This window comes from Myotis myotis, unplaced genomic scaffold (genome assembly GCF_014108235.1).
Source record: "Myotis myotis isolate mMyoMyo1 unplaced genomic scaffold, mMyoMyo1.p scaffold_m19_p_15, whole genome shotgun sequence".
In the NCBI taxonomy this organism is placed as follows: domain Eukaryota; kingdom Metazoa; phylum Chordata; class Mammalia; order Chiroptera; family Vespertilionidae; genus Myotis; species Myotis myotis.
The window spans coordinates 11,483,456-11,501,793 of record NW_023416319.1 but is presented as its reverse complement, the minus strand read 5'-3'; the positions used below and the strand labels follow the sequence as shown (position 1 = coordinate 11,501,793).

Genomic DNA, 18,338 nt, shown 5'->3' with positions numbered 1-18,338 from the left:
CGGCGCCCCGTCTTGGTTTGGTGCCCCCACTCACCTTCACAATCCTGCCGCAGCCAACACCCACCATGTTCTGTGCTCTGCCGCCTGCTGCCGATGCCTGCCATGTTCTGTGCGAGCCCCCTGGTGGTCAGTACACGTCATTGTGACCCGTTGTTCGGTTGTTCTATTTGCATATTAGGGCCATAGATAGATAGATAGATAGATAGATAGATAGATAGGGATTAGGATTTAAGAATAAAGTAAAATCATTGTATCATAGAAAAAAAGCACTAGCCTGAGAATCAACAGGCTATTTCTTTGGACACTAGTATCTTCACCTGTAATATTCGGGATTTGGGTTAGCTCTCTAAGATCTTTTCCAGCTTAGAATCCTAATATTCTTTGTAAAGACATACCTATTCCAGAACTACTAAAAGGATTATATTAGAATTGGTAAGAAATGTTTAGATACTAACCCAGAATCATTCTTATAAATGACATGAAAACCAAAGATTTGCTTTAAATAATGTATGTACTAGTATATCAGAAATTTCGGAAATTTGCTTTTTAATATCTGAGCAGTAGAATTAGCTATATAAATAATCTCAACAAGAAAATAATTTTCAAGTTGATACTAGGTAAATCTCTTATCACAAGTGTTGTGTAGCATTTCATTAATCATTGCCTGTACTCAGTGTAGTTATTAGTTATATCACCTTGGGTAAGTGGCTTTAAAACTTGCTTTCAATATGTTTTGTATCATGACCCAATACATACACCACATACCCACACTTAATCTCTGGAATAAATTTTTCTTACAGCTCAGAAAACACGGCTCTTTTCTGTTCTTTTTTGTTTTTAAAAAATGTTGGTTTCCATCCACTGAGCTAGATCATTTCTACTGTCCATTTGAACTCTGGAGAATACAGTTAGATACTCTTACACTTTTAAAGTTGCTCTGGAGTAAAGCTTGCCAACCAGTTTGCTGTTAAACATTGAAATTAGAAGGTTTCCTAATAGATCTTATTTGTAACTTTTGAAGAAAGTCGATTAATATCCTCAATAATACTCCTATTTTTCTTATAATAATTATGTAATTATAAAAAATGGAGTGAATTTTTTTTTTACCACTTCCTATGGAGCTGCTCTCAAACCCCCTTCTTTTTACTCCAGTATGTTATGCACATTTTACCCAAGCCAGCCCAGCTACCTCATTCTTTTTAATGGCTGTATAGTACTTCAATATATGGCTGGATATACTGTAATTTATTTATTCATACACCTTTTGACAGATATCTGGATTATATTCAAGTTTTTTCCTTTCTCCCCAGTCAGATATATTTATGCCATTAGTCTTCTACTTCCATTTTGGGACAGAATCCAGAACCCAGGTGCTATAAGAAAGGGGTGATAGTATTGTGTGGAAGTGGGGAACCCCTCACCAACTTCTCCTGTAGTTAGAATACCAAAGGTAGGCCTCTACTGTCCCAGCCATTCACACATAGGTAAGCACTGCTCTAGGGGTCATTTTCCGGCAGATTAATGAGATGATGTTGGGTTCAGAGTTCAGTAACTTGAGTGTGAGATTATAGGTAGATCACCTATAAGCTCACCTACAATTTCCTTGTTCCTCAGTTTTACCATCTATAAAATGAGATGTTGGAATAGACGAGTTCTAATGACCCTTCCAACTGTAATATTTACCTAGTATTTTTGTTGGAATATTGATTTAAGCTATATAACCTAAATTATATGAAGTTTCTATTATTTAATTGAAAACATCTTTTGTATATATTGTGTGGTCTGTAATTTATTTGACCTGCCATATGGCCTAAGCTATGTGAAAGTTTAAGGATGTAAAAAAGGAAAGTTGAATATTATACTATATTTTACATAAACTCTCCTTTGTAAAATGTCGATTTCCAAGGCACAAAACCCATTCCAGAAGTAAAAGCAAGTCCTTTTATCAAACTTGAATACTTGAGGAGAAGATTCCGAGTGAGGTGATATTTGTTTTTAAAACGGATCCTTGTAATTTTCAATGAATCTAACCATTCAAAGCTAATCCTAAGGGCTTAGAAACTTGGCTTCAGCCCCTTGTTTAAATTGTTTTCACATTCTAGCCCTCTAATCCATCTCTTTGTTTCCCTGAATGCTAAAATTGATATTGCTTGACATAGCTAACATTTTCTGATTTGGTCCTGAGGAAGCAGCCTTAGAGGTGAACTGTATACCATCATCCTGCCAGCAAAGTTATCAAGTTACACAGCAAAGTTATAGAGCCACTGAAGCAGGAATCTTTGCTGTCTCACACGTGGGCTGTTTAGCACTGCCTGTTTCACAATTTTATTCTTGTAATTCTGTCAAATGACACCTGTCCTGAAAGCAAAATGGCATAAGAACTTCAGCATTTGATTTGTGTAATTACAACAGGAAGATAAAAAGACATTTTTTGGCCTGGAGTGTGTATTTGTGTGCTGGTTACCCTAACTTCTTGGCAGAAGGCTTAACATACTTTGAATATGTATACTTCTCTAAAACTTGAGATACTATTTATTATCCAAGTAATGTTAGATAATTATACTACTGGTGTTCCATGTTAATTTTTATATCAATTGTTTGACATATGGTTCAGTTTATTAAAATGTATTGAGGACTTTGTAGGACCCAAACACTGCATTAAATGATGGGACCGACTGGATGGCAGAGACAATCTCACTGAAGTCTACTAAGTGACAACTGTTCCTATTTCTTTCATTGTTGAACTTTTCTAATGTCCACTGGTAAGTGGAAGGGGCAGAGCAAGTTCTTCAAATTTCAGTCTTGAAAATGAAGCATATTTGCAATATTTAAAAGGGGGTTTTCGTGTCCAAGGGCACTCACTGTCAGTTGCTGTGCAGGCACATTGTTCTGTATGTGTGTCCACATTAGTGAATCATTTTCTCACTAATCAAATTCTAAATGGAATAAGGTCGTGATGCTTGGACTCATTGAGCCTCAATTTTAGCCTACTAAACTGTATCTGAGTTATAAAAACCTGTTGCAGTCATCATGCCTCAGATAGTCTAATGACTTAAACAATTACTTGTATGAAATTAACCTTGAAAATGGTCACACTATGTCTTGATGACACATCCTAATACCTTCTTTGTCAAGTTACCCCATCCATTGTGGTATTTATGTCTAAGGAAATTCACTATAGTCAGAAATATACAGGATACTGCTGTCTGTCTACAGGATGTTGAACAAACTCTAAAACATTTTAAATCATTTTAGAAAAACAGTCCTTAGCAAAACTAGTCAAATAGCTTGTAGTTTGAGCTGAAGCAGAAAACCATTTTAAACAGGAGAGAGAGAAGAAAACCTTTAATCATTACTCTGGTCTGTTATGCAATCCCAGAAGGGACTGGCGTTTCTCCTTTGGAGCCCACCCAGCCTTTGGCTAGGGCCCTGTGACACACAGTGGGAATTCACTTCCTATCAGGAAACGCTGTTTTTCAATGTATTATCTTGTTGAGACAACCACAGTGAACAATAGGCTATTAATGTATTAGAACAACAAGTGTCATAACTAAGCCAATATTTGCTTTGTTTTTTGAGTGTTGCACGTTAAAAAAACACACACATACAAAAAAACCTTTGGCTGGGCTTCAGAATTTATTTGTACTCTTGACCATCAGTGACTGCTGAACATAAAAGCGATGACAGTTAAAAAGAACAAAAAAGAAAAATTGTTTTAATAATGATAATGAACTTTTGAAAGTTTACGCTCTTCTTGTCCACAGAGAGACAATAATAAATTTAGTAATCTCAAATATATCTTTCAAGTATGGGAAATGTCTATTTAAAAGTCTGTTTTGAGTTTTGGAAGCCACAGCAAGAAATGCCATAAAGAAAAAAAGCCTCTAACTCAAGTTTTCTTATGAAATATCAAACCCTCTTAATAGATATATAGCATTCAGTTTTGGATATTTATATTCAAAATAATTTTATAATACTGCTTATTTGGGAACTGACAGCTTTTTAAAAGCCGTTACTTTTCATATTGATTAGGAAGAAGAAAACTCCATTTAAGAGGTAGTCAGTTAATATCAAGTCACTATAATTATGTTAAAAGGAGTACAATAAAATTTCAGAGCTGGAAGCTAAACCTAGAGGTTGTCGATCAAACCACCTCACTTTGTATATGAATAACTTCAGACCTTGCAGGTTCTGTCTTCTAAGTTCTGTCTCCTCTTGTCTTGTTACATCTGTATTTATACCAGTTGATTCAATCCTATCAATCTCTATTCCAAAGGTTAGGGCGTTTCTTATCTCCATTCCAGGGAGTAAAGATTATGTAGCTTAAGCATGATTGTTCGTAGTTAAAGTGATTAATTACCCGCCTGGCACTTAGTTAAGGGGTTTTATTCCCTCCCTAACTTCAGGGGAAAATCCCTACCTGGGGAAACAACCTTTCTCAGAGAGGTGACCTTGGTTAAAACACATAGTGCCAAGAAGGTGAGCAAACATATTAAGAACAGTATGCCATATATGCCAGGTCCCTTGAAACAGCAAGGATGGACCGGCTCCCGGCAAGACCTTATGTGTTCATTGAAATCTTTACTATCTTAATCCAAAATTCTGTTTATTAGCATTTCTCAACAGCTCTTGGAAATCTCACATTATCTTTTTTTAAAATATATTTTCATTTTGGAGAGAGAGAGAGAGAGAGAGAGAGAGAGAGAGAGAGAGAGAGAGAGAGAAACATCAATGATGAAAGGGAATTATCAATTGGCAGCACTGGGTATCAAGCCCACAACCCAGGGCATATGCCCGACCAGGAATCGAACTGTGATCTCCAGGTGCATAGGTCGACGCTCAACCAATGAGCCACACCAGCTGTGCAGTCTTTTTTGGCAGTTGTCGTAAAATGCTTTTACTGCCAGTTATCTTTCCATGTGGTCATGTTTTAGTTCTCTCTTTGATTAAACTGGAAAGCCCTTAAGGGCAGGACCTAGACCTGTGCCTTATATTTCTTTATACCCTTTACTTAACATTTAGTGTTTGCTGATTGGTTGAATCAGTAGTTTTTTTTTTGGGGGGGGGGGGCGGGGGTTAAGATGACATTTTTGTAGCATTATTTGTACCTGGTCTCAAAACATTGCAGTAACTATAGATTTTTTAAAATTGCTCATTTTATACCTTTATACTTTCTTGTGATTACTTTCCAGTCAGTTTAAGACATTGTAGATGCAGATTGCAATATACTCAACTATCTTGGATGTGTGGTAATTCTTTTATTTTTTTTATTTTTTAATATTTTATTGATTTTTCACAGAGAAGAAGGGAGAGGGACAGAGAGCCAGAAACATCGATGAGAGAGATCGATCAGCTGCCTGCTGCACGCCCCCCACTGGGGATGTACCTGCAACCAAGGTACATGCCCTTGACCGGAATCGAACCTGGGACCCTTCAGTCCGCAGGCCAACGCTCTATCCACTGAGCCAAACCAGTTCGGCTTGGATGTGTGGTAATTCTGATCAAACCATGATTTGCCCAATTTTCAAGGGTTGCTCTAGGTTCTCCGCCCTAGTTTAATCTAAGACGAGTAGAGAGTGTGATGTTATGAATCAGTAGTCCTACTCATCTCACTTCGTTTAATAAATCCTTATTGAATAACTTTAATTGGAAGTGAAGAGAGGAAAAAGATGTTGCAGGGGCAGACAGATATACTCAAATAATTTAAAAGCAACAGACACTATGACAAAGTGCTTTGGGAATATCAAGGGGAGAAACAGGCTAATTTTGGTGGGGGAGATTGGGGAAACCATAATGGAAGGACTTGGCTTTTAAATTAAGACCTCCAATGTGGGTTCACATTTGGATAGATGAAGATTAGAGAGGAAAACAGGTTAAGTGTGTGAGAAACAAGGTGAACAAAGCTTTAGTCATGGAAATAGCTTTTGTTTGAAGAGGCATCATTTTCCTAAGTCTGTAGGAGATGGACTTGAAGCCTTCTTCATTCTGTTTTGAGAGCCCCCCAGGCTTGATTCCTAAGTGTTTTCTTTTAGGATGGGACTCTGGAATTCTTCTTCTTTTCCCTTGAGGGGAGAACTAAGAAAATGATATTGTGGCAAATTACAGTAGGTAGCTTTGTGCTTCTCAGTTGTAACCATGAACCTCAAGGGTTTAAGTATCCATACTATATTTTAGATGTTTGAAATAAACTTTCCACCACTTTACAACTCTGTGAAACCCTTCCCTAACAATAGAGATCAAGAGCAGACACAAAATATTTACCAAACTCTGGAGAGCTACTTAAGTGGCTAAGCTCCATGAAGATTGCTTTTATTTGACAATAAAGTACTTGATGTGGGCTTTAAGTCCAGCTAAATGAGCACTATAGAACTAAGCTGTAAGTCTAGTCTTTGTGGGCCTCAGAAAAACAAGAGTCCTACTGCAAGCCTGAGTTTAAAATATAGCAAGGAGTTTTAAGTGGTCCCTTCAGGCATGTGTTGAGTGGGTACAAAAAGCTGAGTTATATAGTTTACTCTCTCTAGTGAATTACCACAAAAGCTTGAAAGAGAAGCATTCCCGTTATTTAAAAATGGTATAAATGGTCCTAAATTCTTATGAAAACACATTTTTAAAAATATAATGAACAACATAAACTGGAACAAAAACAGAGTCAGAGACATTGAAGCATCGAACAGACCGTCCAACCTCAGAGGGAAGGCAGGGGAGGGGGGTAAGAGATCAACCAAAGGACTTATATGCGTGCATATAAACATAACCCATGGACACAGACGTTAGGGGGGTGAGGGCATGTGCTAGGGCAGTGGTCGGCAAACCGGCTCGCTAGCCACATGCGGCTCTTTGGCCCCTTGAGTGTGGCTCTTCCACAAAATACCGACTTCTGCGCCTGGGCTATGAAGTTTCAATCGCACTGTACATGTGCACCTGCACGTGGTATTTTGTGGAAGAGCCACACTCAAGGGGCCACAGAGCCGCATGTGGCTCGCCAGCTGCAGTTTGCTGACCACTGTAGGGGGTGGGAACGGCCGGGGAGAGGTCAATGGGGGGAAAAGGAGACATATGTAATACTTTAAACAAATAAAGAATTGAAATAAAAAAATAAAAATCTGTTAACCTTGAATGCATACCTACAAACCCCTTAAAATCAAGAAATTGGAGCTTGAGTCTTTAAGTGCTTTTCTTTCTCATAAAAGTTAACATTTTATATAATATGCTGAGCTTCTTAAATTAGTTTACTGCCAAAACTTTTAGTTAAAGGACTTTTTAAATGAAGTGTATGTTTTAAATCTTTTTTTTACAGTGACAGATCATATGATCTATATATCACATGCTACTCTAGATCATGCAAAATGCCCCGAGTAAGATAAATTGAGGGACTTAACTAAGTCACATTTTCTTTTGGGACCTGTTTTTTCATTTGGAGCAAAGAGAGTATAGGACTGGATGTAATAATATCTTATATCCTATTACTCTCTAACAACTTTAAATTCTAAAGGTGCTATTTCTCTTTTGGTTCTAATTAGGCAATATTAGGGAAGGCAGTATTTATTTCTAAAGAAATGACTTTTGATTCTGCATAGGTGCTATCCATCCACATTGTTATGCTGGTAAAATGCCTCCTAAAATAGATATTATTGGGATGGAAATTCCATTGGAACAATGTGTGTATTAGTTTTCTAGGGCTATCATAGCAAAGTAACACAAAGTGAGTGGATAAAAACAACAGAAACTTACTGTCTTACAGTTCTTGAGGCCAGAAATCAAAATTCAGCAGAGTTGGTTTCTTCTGGAGGCTCTGAAGCAAATTGTTTTATACCTCTTTCCTAGCCTCTGGTACTTGCCAGCAATCCTTGGTGTTCCTAGGTTTACAGATGCATCCATCATCACATGGCTCTCCCCTGTGTATCTCCTCTATGTCTCTGTGTCCACATCTTTCTCACTTTCCTCCTATAAAGACTCTAGTCATTGTGTCCTAATCCAGTATAACCTCATCTTAATTTGATTACAAATTAAGACTATTTTCAAAAAGATCACATTTCCAAGGTAATGACATAAATTTTGGGGGATACTACTAAACTCAGTACAGCATGTAATGTTGAATTTCAAATCTAAAGATGGTTTATTTGAAAAAGCTAATTTCCAAAAATAGTTTGTTTTTACAAAAACAGATTTCTGAGATTGATAAATATCTCTTTTCATGGACTTCCACTTAAAACCATTATCAGATCTCTAAAATGACAAGTGATAACCAAATACTTTTTTTTTCCAAATACTTTTAAAAGTTATTTCAAAGTACTATTATCTGTGTTTAATAAATTGCATTTTCATGGCTCAATAGTAGACTTCCCATGGGGAGAAGTGGGGTGTGGAGGAGGAGGCTCAGGGGAGAGACACACAGATGAGGCTATGGTGATCTTGAAATTCTCCATACTAGCCAAAATCTGAAGTAAGAACTCCTTCAAATCAGATTTCTTTGCAGTAATGATGTATTGAGTTACCTACAGCTTTTGGATTGACTTTGACAGCTGTATTTTATAAATTCTAGCTATAAAAGCCAAAAATCTTTAGCTGGAATACCTGAAAGGAGATCAGATGAACTCTTGGGATTTACTCATACCCTGTGTTCTTTAACATTTTATTAGTATATATTTGAGTAGTTTTTAAAATGAGGAATTTTGCCTCATATTTTTTGTGCCCTTCCAACCTCCCTCTTGTCACTCACTGGTCACAGTGATCATATTAAGGGTATACCTTTAGAAGTATTGTCAAATGAATTTTCTAGGTTAGCCTTAGGGTGAATGTTTGATTTTGCAAAACTCAACTCATTTTTAATAATGAGCTTTGGAGGATTGTTTGCATTTCTTCAGACTTAGGAACCAGAATTTCTTGGTTTCTTCTGGAGGCTCTTAAATCTTAATGAAGCAAATTGTTTTATGCCTCTTTCCTAGCCTCTGGTACTTGCCAGCAATCCTTGGTGAAATAGGTAGATGTAAGATTGGAATTTCAGGGAGTTAAGTTTTCTATATTACTTGTATTCTGATACTCACTTTGGAAAGTTTCCCAGGTTTCTAGAGTAGATATGCAGAAATAGGTAAGAGTGAATTTGACCTCAAACATTACTCTCAAGAAAATGTCAAAAGTAAAGGCTTTAAATTTTTAAGCTCAGTACTGGACAAATAATTAAGTAGACTTTAGTACATGAAGGTATGTGAGGGTTGATGTTTATTTAAAAAAAAAAAATGCTTTGTGTCCAGAAGGACTTACATACCAAATAGTAAAGAACCAAAGACTTAAGGTATCTCCAGAAATTGAGCGCAATGAATCTTTCTTTAAAAATCATAATCTCCAGTGATTCCATTTTTTAAAAACCTCTCATTTATCATGAGCTGTCAAATTCTGGATCGTTTCCTGCATCTCGGTTTTTAAAATTTCACTGATACCAGGGGACTTAACAGAAACTAAATGTCTGAGAGACACATTGGAGTAATCAATCCACTTGTCTTTGTCAACTTTCTCTTAGGGACAGGTTGGGGCGGGGGGGGGGGGTCCTTTTATTTTTCCCCCCAACCATTTCCAAAAGCTCCATGTTGTAGACAAATGATAACTGAGGAAATATATACAAGGCATTCGTTATATTTTGAAGAAAGGAGGGTAAAGGAACCAAGGCATATGTTTTTGGATTCTCAAGATATGTGAAGGATTACCTCTCTATGGTTGATTGTTTTACTCATCATTTTATAAGACTATATGTTAGTTTATTGAAAAATCCGTTTCTTGTTTGCTTTTCCAAATGATTCATATTGGGAACAATTTGAGCTAAGTCTGGGTAATGATTGAGCTTGGACTTTAGAAAATACATTTCCTCTGAACTCTTTATACATGTTTTCAAATTTGTAACTCTGCCCTTTGCATGGCTATTATCAATGTTAAATTTCTAATGAAGGATTTTTTTTTTCAAGCTACCAGTGACTGTTACTTCCATTCCTACCAATGTCTAAGCAAGTAACTGCCTCTCTTCTCCCTAACCCTTACTCTTCAAATATAGAAATCCAGCTCACAAGTAATGTTGATCAATGAAATATTCTTCATTACTTATTGGCACTTTAGTAAGAAAGAGGTTAGATTCATCCTCTGCTTAATACAGCAGTGAATGCCTATGATCTTTGAAACACCCTGCTGAATGTTGCCCTAGCAAGCATCTACTTGAAATTTTTGCTCTGCACTTACATTTTGAACTATGTATATTATGATTGCATGTAACTACTACTATATGTCCCAATTGTACAAGTACAGGATGTATTTTTCATGTTTGTTAAAATAGTTGATCAGTTCACAGTGTTATTTTTAAATAACAGTGTTATTTTTAAATATTTTATTCTAAAGAAGACAAAGTCAGAAACCAAAATACTCTCATAGTTGTGCCCTCCAATTTTTCTTTTCTCTGTTGTTTTTTTTTTTTTAAATGAATGCTGATCCAGCTGTCAACTTCCATTAAGTATAGGACACTTCGTAATGTAATGGGTTGTTGTTACTGCTACTAGTTTATTTTGTTATTGTTAGTATTTTTTCTTTAAATTGAATTTTTAACTAAGACTCAGATTAATAATATCTTTTACTAATCAACTGTAGATTCATTGTTCCCTAGACTTTTAAATTGAACATTATAATTTATACTTTTATCTTAAAGATATACTTAACAAATCATTTCAAAACAACAAAAAGGATTCAGAAATTTTAAAATGATTTGGATCCATCTCAAGATTTTGGCAGTAGGCCAGACAGAGTTACAGTTCTACATTTTTATAGCCCTACATGTTTTTTAATTTTACTACTTTGAGAACATTTACTACATATATTTTGGTGCTGAATATTGTGATCCTATATTTCCAGGCATCACAATAAAGAAAGGCCATAATCAAGGTTGTAATAGCTATGCATACTTTTGGGAAATGACAGTCCTTGGAGCTATTCCATCTTTTTTTGCCAACTCTTCCACACCTATTAATATCTGTAACCATGAATAATTCCTCATTTGAAGAGCATTTGGTTATTATGAGGCAAATTATGAAACCTCAATTTTTTTTTTTATTATGAAGTGGGGATGCTACGAACATAATCTTTTTCTGAGGGTTGGTTTGCTTCATTATAAATAGTTAAAGGCCATCAACTCTTTCAAAATGATGCCAAATTAACTTGAGTGGTAAAAGTGTAAACTTGAACATCATTTATTATTACCTAGAGCACAATCAATGTCATTTTGATAACCTCTTATTAAGACATAGTAGTCATCTGGTGCTTGAGCATTATAGCTTTAGAAAAAGCACTCAACATCTCTGAGTATAATTTTATCTCATCTATACAATGTGATCCTGGAATATTCCAAGACAGCTGTCATAGAATCAATAGCATTATAGCAATAAGTGCTTTGTGGGATAATTAAATCTTCCATTGGGCACTTAGAAAGTGATATTTGTATTGATCAGTTATAGTCAATGCCAATTTATTTGTTTTACATTTTCCTTGACTTTTATCTACTTTTTCAGATCTATTGATTTCATGTCAGTTATATATAAAAATTTGGCTACCAGTTGAAACTACTTCATGTCTTTTCGAATTTAAAATGAATAAAATTTCACTGACCAATATGAGGATGTGACTTGTCATAGTTTGTGCCGAGTCCAATTTGTTTCCTAGAACTTTAAATACCTTCACAGTGTTATAGTAACTTTCATTAAGAAAAATTCTAACTCAGTAAACAAGCTGTTGTTACCAAATGTCCTTCTGAAGTCTTGGCATATCTGATTATTGTTTTAAATATAGAACATTAGGCCTGGTACTTGAAAGTAGAGCCATCTTGTTGCTAATATTCTATAGAAAGCTGTTAAAACTGCCAAGAATTTTAAGTTTGGAAAGACGTTTCATAAGTAATAACTTTTCATAAGATTGTGTTTACCATTCCCAGACTAGAAATAATAGAAACCAGATTTATATAGAAGCTGTGATATAGTAAAATAATTCAATTCAGCTGCCACTTATGGAGCATTCTACCACTATGAGGACTACAAACATGAGCAAAGAGATCTGGACAGTTGAACTAGAAGTAGATAAGAGTCAGGAAAAAAAAAATCTGACATTGAGTTATACAGATGGCACTTCCTAAGTGGCCAAATGGAGGAGAATTTAATTATCCCACAAATCACTAAGACCTATTTCTATAAACTGTCATAAACATTTAAAATATATAAATCAATGAATCATTTATTTTCTTCTATCTCTTTAGCACATATTCATTTTCCCCTTGTTCACCAACTCTCTCTCTCTCTCCTCACTCCTCTGTCCTCTCTCCCTCCCCCCCTCCCTTTCTTCTTTTCCTTTTTCTGTTTCCCATCTGACCATCACTTGAATTTCTAGGATAGTGTTTTTCAAACTGTGGGTCACAACTCATTAGCAGATTATGAATCAGTTTGACCCACATTTTTTAAAAACTGAAAATATTAGAATATACCACATAGTAAAGGAAAGTATCATGTCATGAATTTATTTGTCATAAATCTCATCTATTTTATGTGATTATAACATAAAGTATATTTCTATTGCTGATTGCCATTTTTTAAAAGTTTGAAAGCTACCATTCTAGGGTGTTCCATCTATTTGTGTCTTGAACCTAATGTTCTTTAAACATACATGTTGAATAGTTACTGCGTAAATATTTGGATAACATTTTTAAAACTAGAATTTTGTTTATGCTTGATATCTTGTGTCTAATCTGCATGGCCAGAGGAAACCCATAGTGCTGACAAGTTTTATAACATTACTTTAAAAAAAAATCTATTTTCCACAGCATTTTCAATTCAAAGAACACTGTTAAAAGACTGATTTTTTTTTGTAATAGAGTTTATACTGGTTTGCTCTGGTTTATATTGCCCCGAAGCCTAGGAAGCCTGACTGTGTATAGCGGTGGTGTGGTACTAAAAATAGGATTAGATCATTTTAAAGAGAAGGAGCCTGGGAACTGAGTTGTTTGACATATCACCTGAAAACGGAAATATTTATGTTAGGTTTTGTTGTTCAGGGTTAAGAGGAACTAGAATCTATCATTTACTTCTCTTAAAACATTCTTCTTGTAAGGCAGTATAGTAAAGATGTAAGACTCTCATATTCTAATTGAATTGTTTTATTTTTTAACTGTTAAGCTTTGAGAGTTTCTTATATATCATACATACTAGTCCTTTGTAGGATCTGTGGTTCGCAGATTTCTTCTCATGGTCTGTAGCTTGTTATTTTAATCTTAACAGATTTTTGCAGACAAATATTTTAAATTTTGGTAAAGTCTAATATATCATTTTTCCTTTATAGGTCATGGTTTTGTGTCAAACCTAAGAATTTTGCCTGGCTCTAGATCTGAAGATTTTTTCTTACTTTTTTTCTAAAAGTTTTATAGTTTTACACTTCAGTTTGTGATTCATTTTGAGTTCATTTTTTTATTGTGGTAAAATACACAGAACATAAAATTTACTATTTTAACCATTTTTAAAGTGTGCAATTTAGTGGCATTAAGTATATTCACAATGTTGTGCAGCCATCACACTCTCTAGAATCAGAACTTTTTCATCACACCAAACAGAAATTCTAATACTCATTAAGCAGTCTCTCCTCATCCCGCCTTCCCCTGAATAATATTCCATTATGTGGATAATACTACATTTGTTGTTTATCCATTCATCAGTTGAGGGAATTTGAGTTGGTTCCACCTTTTGGCTATTGTGAATAGTGCAGCTCTGAACATTTCATGTACAAGGTTTTTTCTATCTAACTTACGTCACTTAGCATAATGCCCGCAAGGTCCACCCATGTTGTTGAAAGTGGCAGGATTTCCTTCTCTTTATGGCTGAATAGTATTCTGTTGTATATATATATATTACATTTTAAAAAATCTGTTCATTCATCAACACTTAGTTTGTTTCTGTTATCTTGGCTATTGAAAATAATGCTGCAAACTTCTCCCATATTTTTCTGAATTTTGTTTATGTTCAGATAATCTTGGGGGTCCTAAACGTTTTCAAAGTTTGAAATACAGTTCAATCTGTAGTACTTAGTGTACAGAATTGCAGATAATCAGTTATGCTTATGATTGGCTTAAAATCTATGTAAAAGGAGAAGTTACTATCTTATTCTTTATTCTATATCCTTTATATAAATTCCCAATTCTTATTCCATGTGCATAAAACTTTGAAACTTCTTTTAAAAAGCCAAGTTAAATAATGAGCTTTTGAAGTTTTAAAAAGGTCAGAGTGTGGTGAGTCATTTCTAATCTTATTTACCTTTTTTTGGTGTCATTTCCTCATTTTTTTATAAATGCCATGAGCTCCAATTGTTAAATATTCAGGACAGAATGTAGACTAAACGTTTCAAAATTTTGGAGTCCTCTTATGTTTTATGATATGTGAAGAAGTATGTGTCATTGTAAAGTGAACTAGGAGACAGAAAATCATGACTTGGAATATTGCCCCAGACATAAGCAATATGAATTGAGGCAGGATTCTTAATCCACTGAACATCTCAATTATCAACCTGAACTTATAGCTGCAAAGATAAAATCAGAAAGATTTAAGAGATGGTATAAACTACAAAGTATTATACACATATAGTATGTTCTTTTATTATTTAAGTAGGTGGTTTAGAAGTAGCTTTCTCTTTACCTCACTCGAAAAATGTGTTAATCATAACGAGTTCTTCAAACTATAAGCTTTTACTTATTAATGTTTCACTTATCAGCTTCTTAAACCAATGCTGGGAAAAACGAAATGAATCTACCACAATTCTTTACTTTTTGCTGTGTTTTCATAAAATTATTTTATAAACATCACAAACTTGTTATCTAACCCTATTCTTCATTAAACTAAATAGTGCTTTTGGAATTAAAAAATAGGTAGAATCCAACTAAAGGCAGTATTTGTGGACTGTCTTTTAAAAATGGCTTAAGCCAGTGGCCTACTGTGGCAAATGAAATAGGATTGATTTCTGTGTTAAGTGATATTCCAGTTATTAATCAAGTACTCGCTTAGTCTGTAGTTGGCCATTTAAAAGTCAGCATGACATAATAAACAGCTTCTAAGAAAATAATGTTCCAAAGATTGATTAGACCTCTAGACATGTGATAACCCATCTGGATATGAGAAAAAGGAAAGGTTTTTTACAGTTGGTGCTCTGTATACCACTTTTTTTTATATATAGCAAGATAATGGTAAAGACCATAGGTTGGTATGTCAAACTAATAGCAATACAAAAAAACACACAAATTTTTGAAGAATATAATATGGCCAGAGTTACTCCACTAGTAGTAGATGTTGTATAAAAAGAAGAAATTTTAAAAAAACAACTTTGAAGAACACATTTAATTATCACTCATTCTTTAATTGTTTTTTCTTTCAATTTTTAAAATAATGACTTAGGATGTGGAAGGCTCAATTATATAAAAGCTCATTTTTTACATTTTTTTCACTGATTAATTGATTTCTAGTCACAAAATCAGAATTTCATTTAAGTGGTATCATATAAAGTGTTTTTTAAGCTATATTTCCTGAATTTTCAGTGTAGTACACTAAAGTAATTTAGATAGCTTACAGAATGTTGTATATGAAATTAATGTTGGCAAGAAGAAGGAAATAATTTCAATGTGTTTTGCAAAAAATTATTTTTAAACAATGAGTTTACACTTCTAAGACCAGAATTAATGCAAGAAGTTTTAATGTCTTATAAGTTTGCGTGGGCTAAGTTGGGTCAAGGCAGCTTTAGAGATGAAATCTATCACAGAAGACTAATTTGTTAGAGACAAATTGGTTGTTAACTGTGTTTAAAAGGTGAGACCAGATGTCCCTGGTCTTTATCAGGGGTTCAGATCTCTAAGATGAACATGACCTTTTTTGCCTTTCCCCTTCTGGATCTAACTAGAAAAGTGTTCCGCTGGGACTTTGAGGTTGTGGAATTTGCAGAGTTGTGGGTCCACAGAAACTTCTCTCCCCTTAGATTTTGACGTAAATGGAAAAAGAATACTTGGATGTTTTACATTTAATTCCCCTTATTAAGAAGTGATTCTTCCCACCAGACAAATAATTACTTAAAAAATGCCACTTTGTAGTTAGTCAAAATGGTCTTTTGTTACCCACTCATTAATACTGAACAAGTTGTACGAGTGGAAGTCACGATCCGTAGAGAAAATTATGTTAAGCAAATTCATTTTTACAATTTCTTTTTTGTTTCCTTTTCTGGTTCCTTCTTGCACATTTTTGCATTTTCTATACTCAGTTCAAAAGAACAACTAGGAAAAGGAATACACCATCAGTGGTCTTCCTTTCTCTTGATTTAGGCTTACTACCATGTCACTTCTAAAAACTTGAGGAAGCATTCCTTTAGTTGACAGTGACTATTGCTCTCTGCTAGGTCATTGCTCCTCTAAGTGTGGTTCAGGATCTAGTACCAGTCTGCACATTGGACTGTCTGTGACAAGTACAGACTGATATTATGTGTTTAGAAACTTATTGCAGTTGGACATTGCCAAGACATCTAAATGCATAATTTTGTATTTTACAAAAATATTGGCTCACAGTAAGTTGGAGAAGGCCACCATAGACAACTTGAAAAGCACCAAGCTAGATGACTTCAACTTCTAACACAGAGATCCCAGGTGGGGGTGATGGAGGAATATTAAATGACTATCCTGTTGATCTAGCTATAGTTAGTTAGGTGCTCAGTTGTAGCAAAGCCCAAATGAATTTGTTTCCCAAGCATGAAATCAAGACTAATCCTTAGTATCAGTGATAATCATGATAATTAAGTGAATCAGCTGTTCATGTGGTTTTTGAATAGCTTTTCATCGTTTCTTTACTTGGATTTTTGAAGTACCATCTTGCTGAAGTTATGTAATCTAGCAATCTTAGTAATTCCTACATTTTCCCTGGGAACTTGTTGAATCATTTAAAAATCTTAAAGCATGTTTCTCTCATGTCAGTAAATTATATTCACTACAAAATGTAGTGGGTCTTAAATCTGGCCAAAGTTTGGTCTAACAAAATCATAACTGAGAAAAAAGAGCTCTACTGACAGTACTCACTAATTGTGAAAATTTGCCATTTTAGATGTGGCGTATGTATTTTGATCATTACTTTCTTTAAAAATTGAACAGCAGTTGGTGACATTAAAATTGAACCACAAGCTTCCATTAGCTCTGAAAATATCAATTTCCAATTTAGCATTACAATCTAAGACATTTTTTACCTTAATTAAAAAATTGATCTGATATTTTTTTGAGAAGTTACTTTTAAAAGAAAGCTACCACTTAACTCTAGGGACTGGGGGAGGGAGGAGGTTCTGCTTGACCCATGTAAATTTTAATTTCATAATGAATTTACCTTACCATTAATGTCCTTCTTTGTGTTTATTAATACAGATAAGGGGAATCAGAAGGCTTGAAGCATGAGTTCAGATGCCAGCCAAGGCGTGATCACTACTCCTCCTCCTCCCAGCATGCCTCACAAAGAGAGGTATTTTGACCGCATCAATGAAAATGACCCAGAATACATCAGAGAGAGGAACATGTCTCCTGATCTACGACAAGACTTCAATATGATGGAACAGAGGAAACGAGTTACTCAGATCTTGCAAAGTCCTGTGAGTTGAAATAATAAGAAGGCTATACTTTTTCCTCTTCTTTGGAAACCTTGATATAATGAGGTCGGAGGTATCTTAACTCTCAGTTTAGAAGAGGGATGGAGGAAGAGTGATTAGTTGCCCCCAATCTTGCAGAAGCAAAATGCACACCTAATTTAAATATTTAATTTGCAAGGCTTTAATAACAAAATAGTATTGTCTTGGTGGTGTCAATTTTCTTTGGGTGATTTCTGAATGTAATGCTTCATTGAAAGATGCTTCTGAGCTAAACGACATCCAATTCAGACTGAATATCTCTGAAGAAATGAAAGTCATTACTGAAGTGTTAGAAACCAAGAAAGGAGTGAGGTATATCTCATGCACATATTTTCTTCTTCCTTTGGGTACCTTGACAATCAGAGCAGCATAGGAAGACGTAAGGTTTTTGAGGTCTGAGATTGGGCAGCCTCGTGTTACATATATCTAATGCAGACACACGTGCATGCATACACACCAAACTAATTAGATTACAAGTGGACTACAATCTAAACTCAAGATAAAAATTCTGTCTGCACAGTAGTATCCAAACCTTACAAATTATATTCAAGTTTTTTTACCCTTAGTGGAATTTCAAAGGTCATGTATAAGTAAGAGAAAATGAGAGAACAGCTTAATTTAAGATGCAAAATTAATTC

The 18,338-nt window shown here is 34.8% G+C and overlaps 1 protein-coding gene across 6 annotated transcripts in view; it reads left to right on the top strand.

Moving 5' to 3' along the window:
* The window catches only part of ADD3 (adducin 3), a 125,139-nt gene that overhangs the window by 77,037 nt on the left and 29,764 nt on the right, over nucleotides 1-18,338 (top strand). For all 6 annotated transcript variants that reach the window (XR_004972126.1, XM_036336044.1, XM_036336043.1 and 3 more), the window contains exon 2: nucleotides 17,444-17,664. Coding sequence is in view for 5 of the 6 variants with exons in the window: in XM_036336044.1 (XP_036191937.1) it covers nucleotides 17,470-17,664 (195 nt within the window). In the remaining variant the exon portion in view is untranslated. The remainder of the gene's footprint in view (nucleotides 1-17,443; nucleotides 17,665-18,338) is intronic.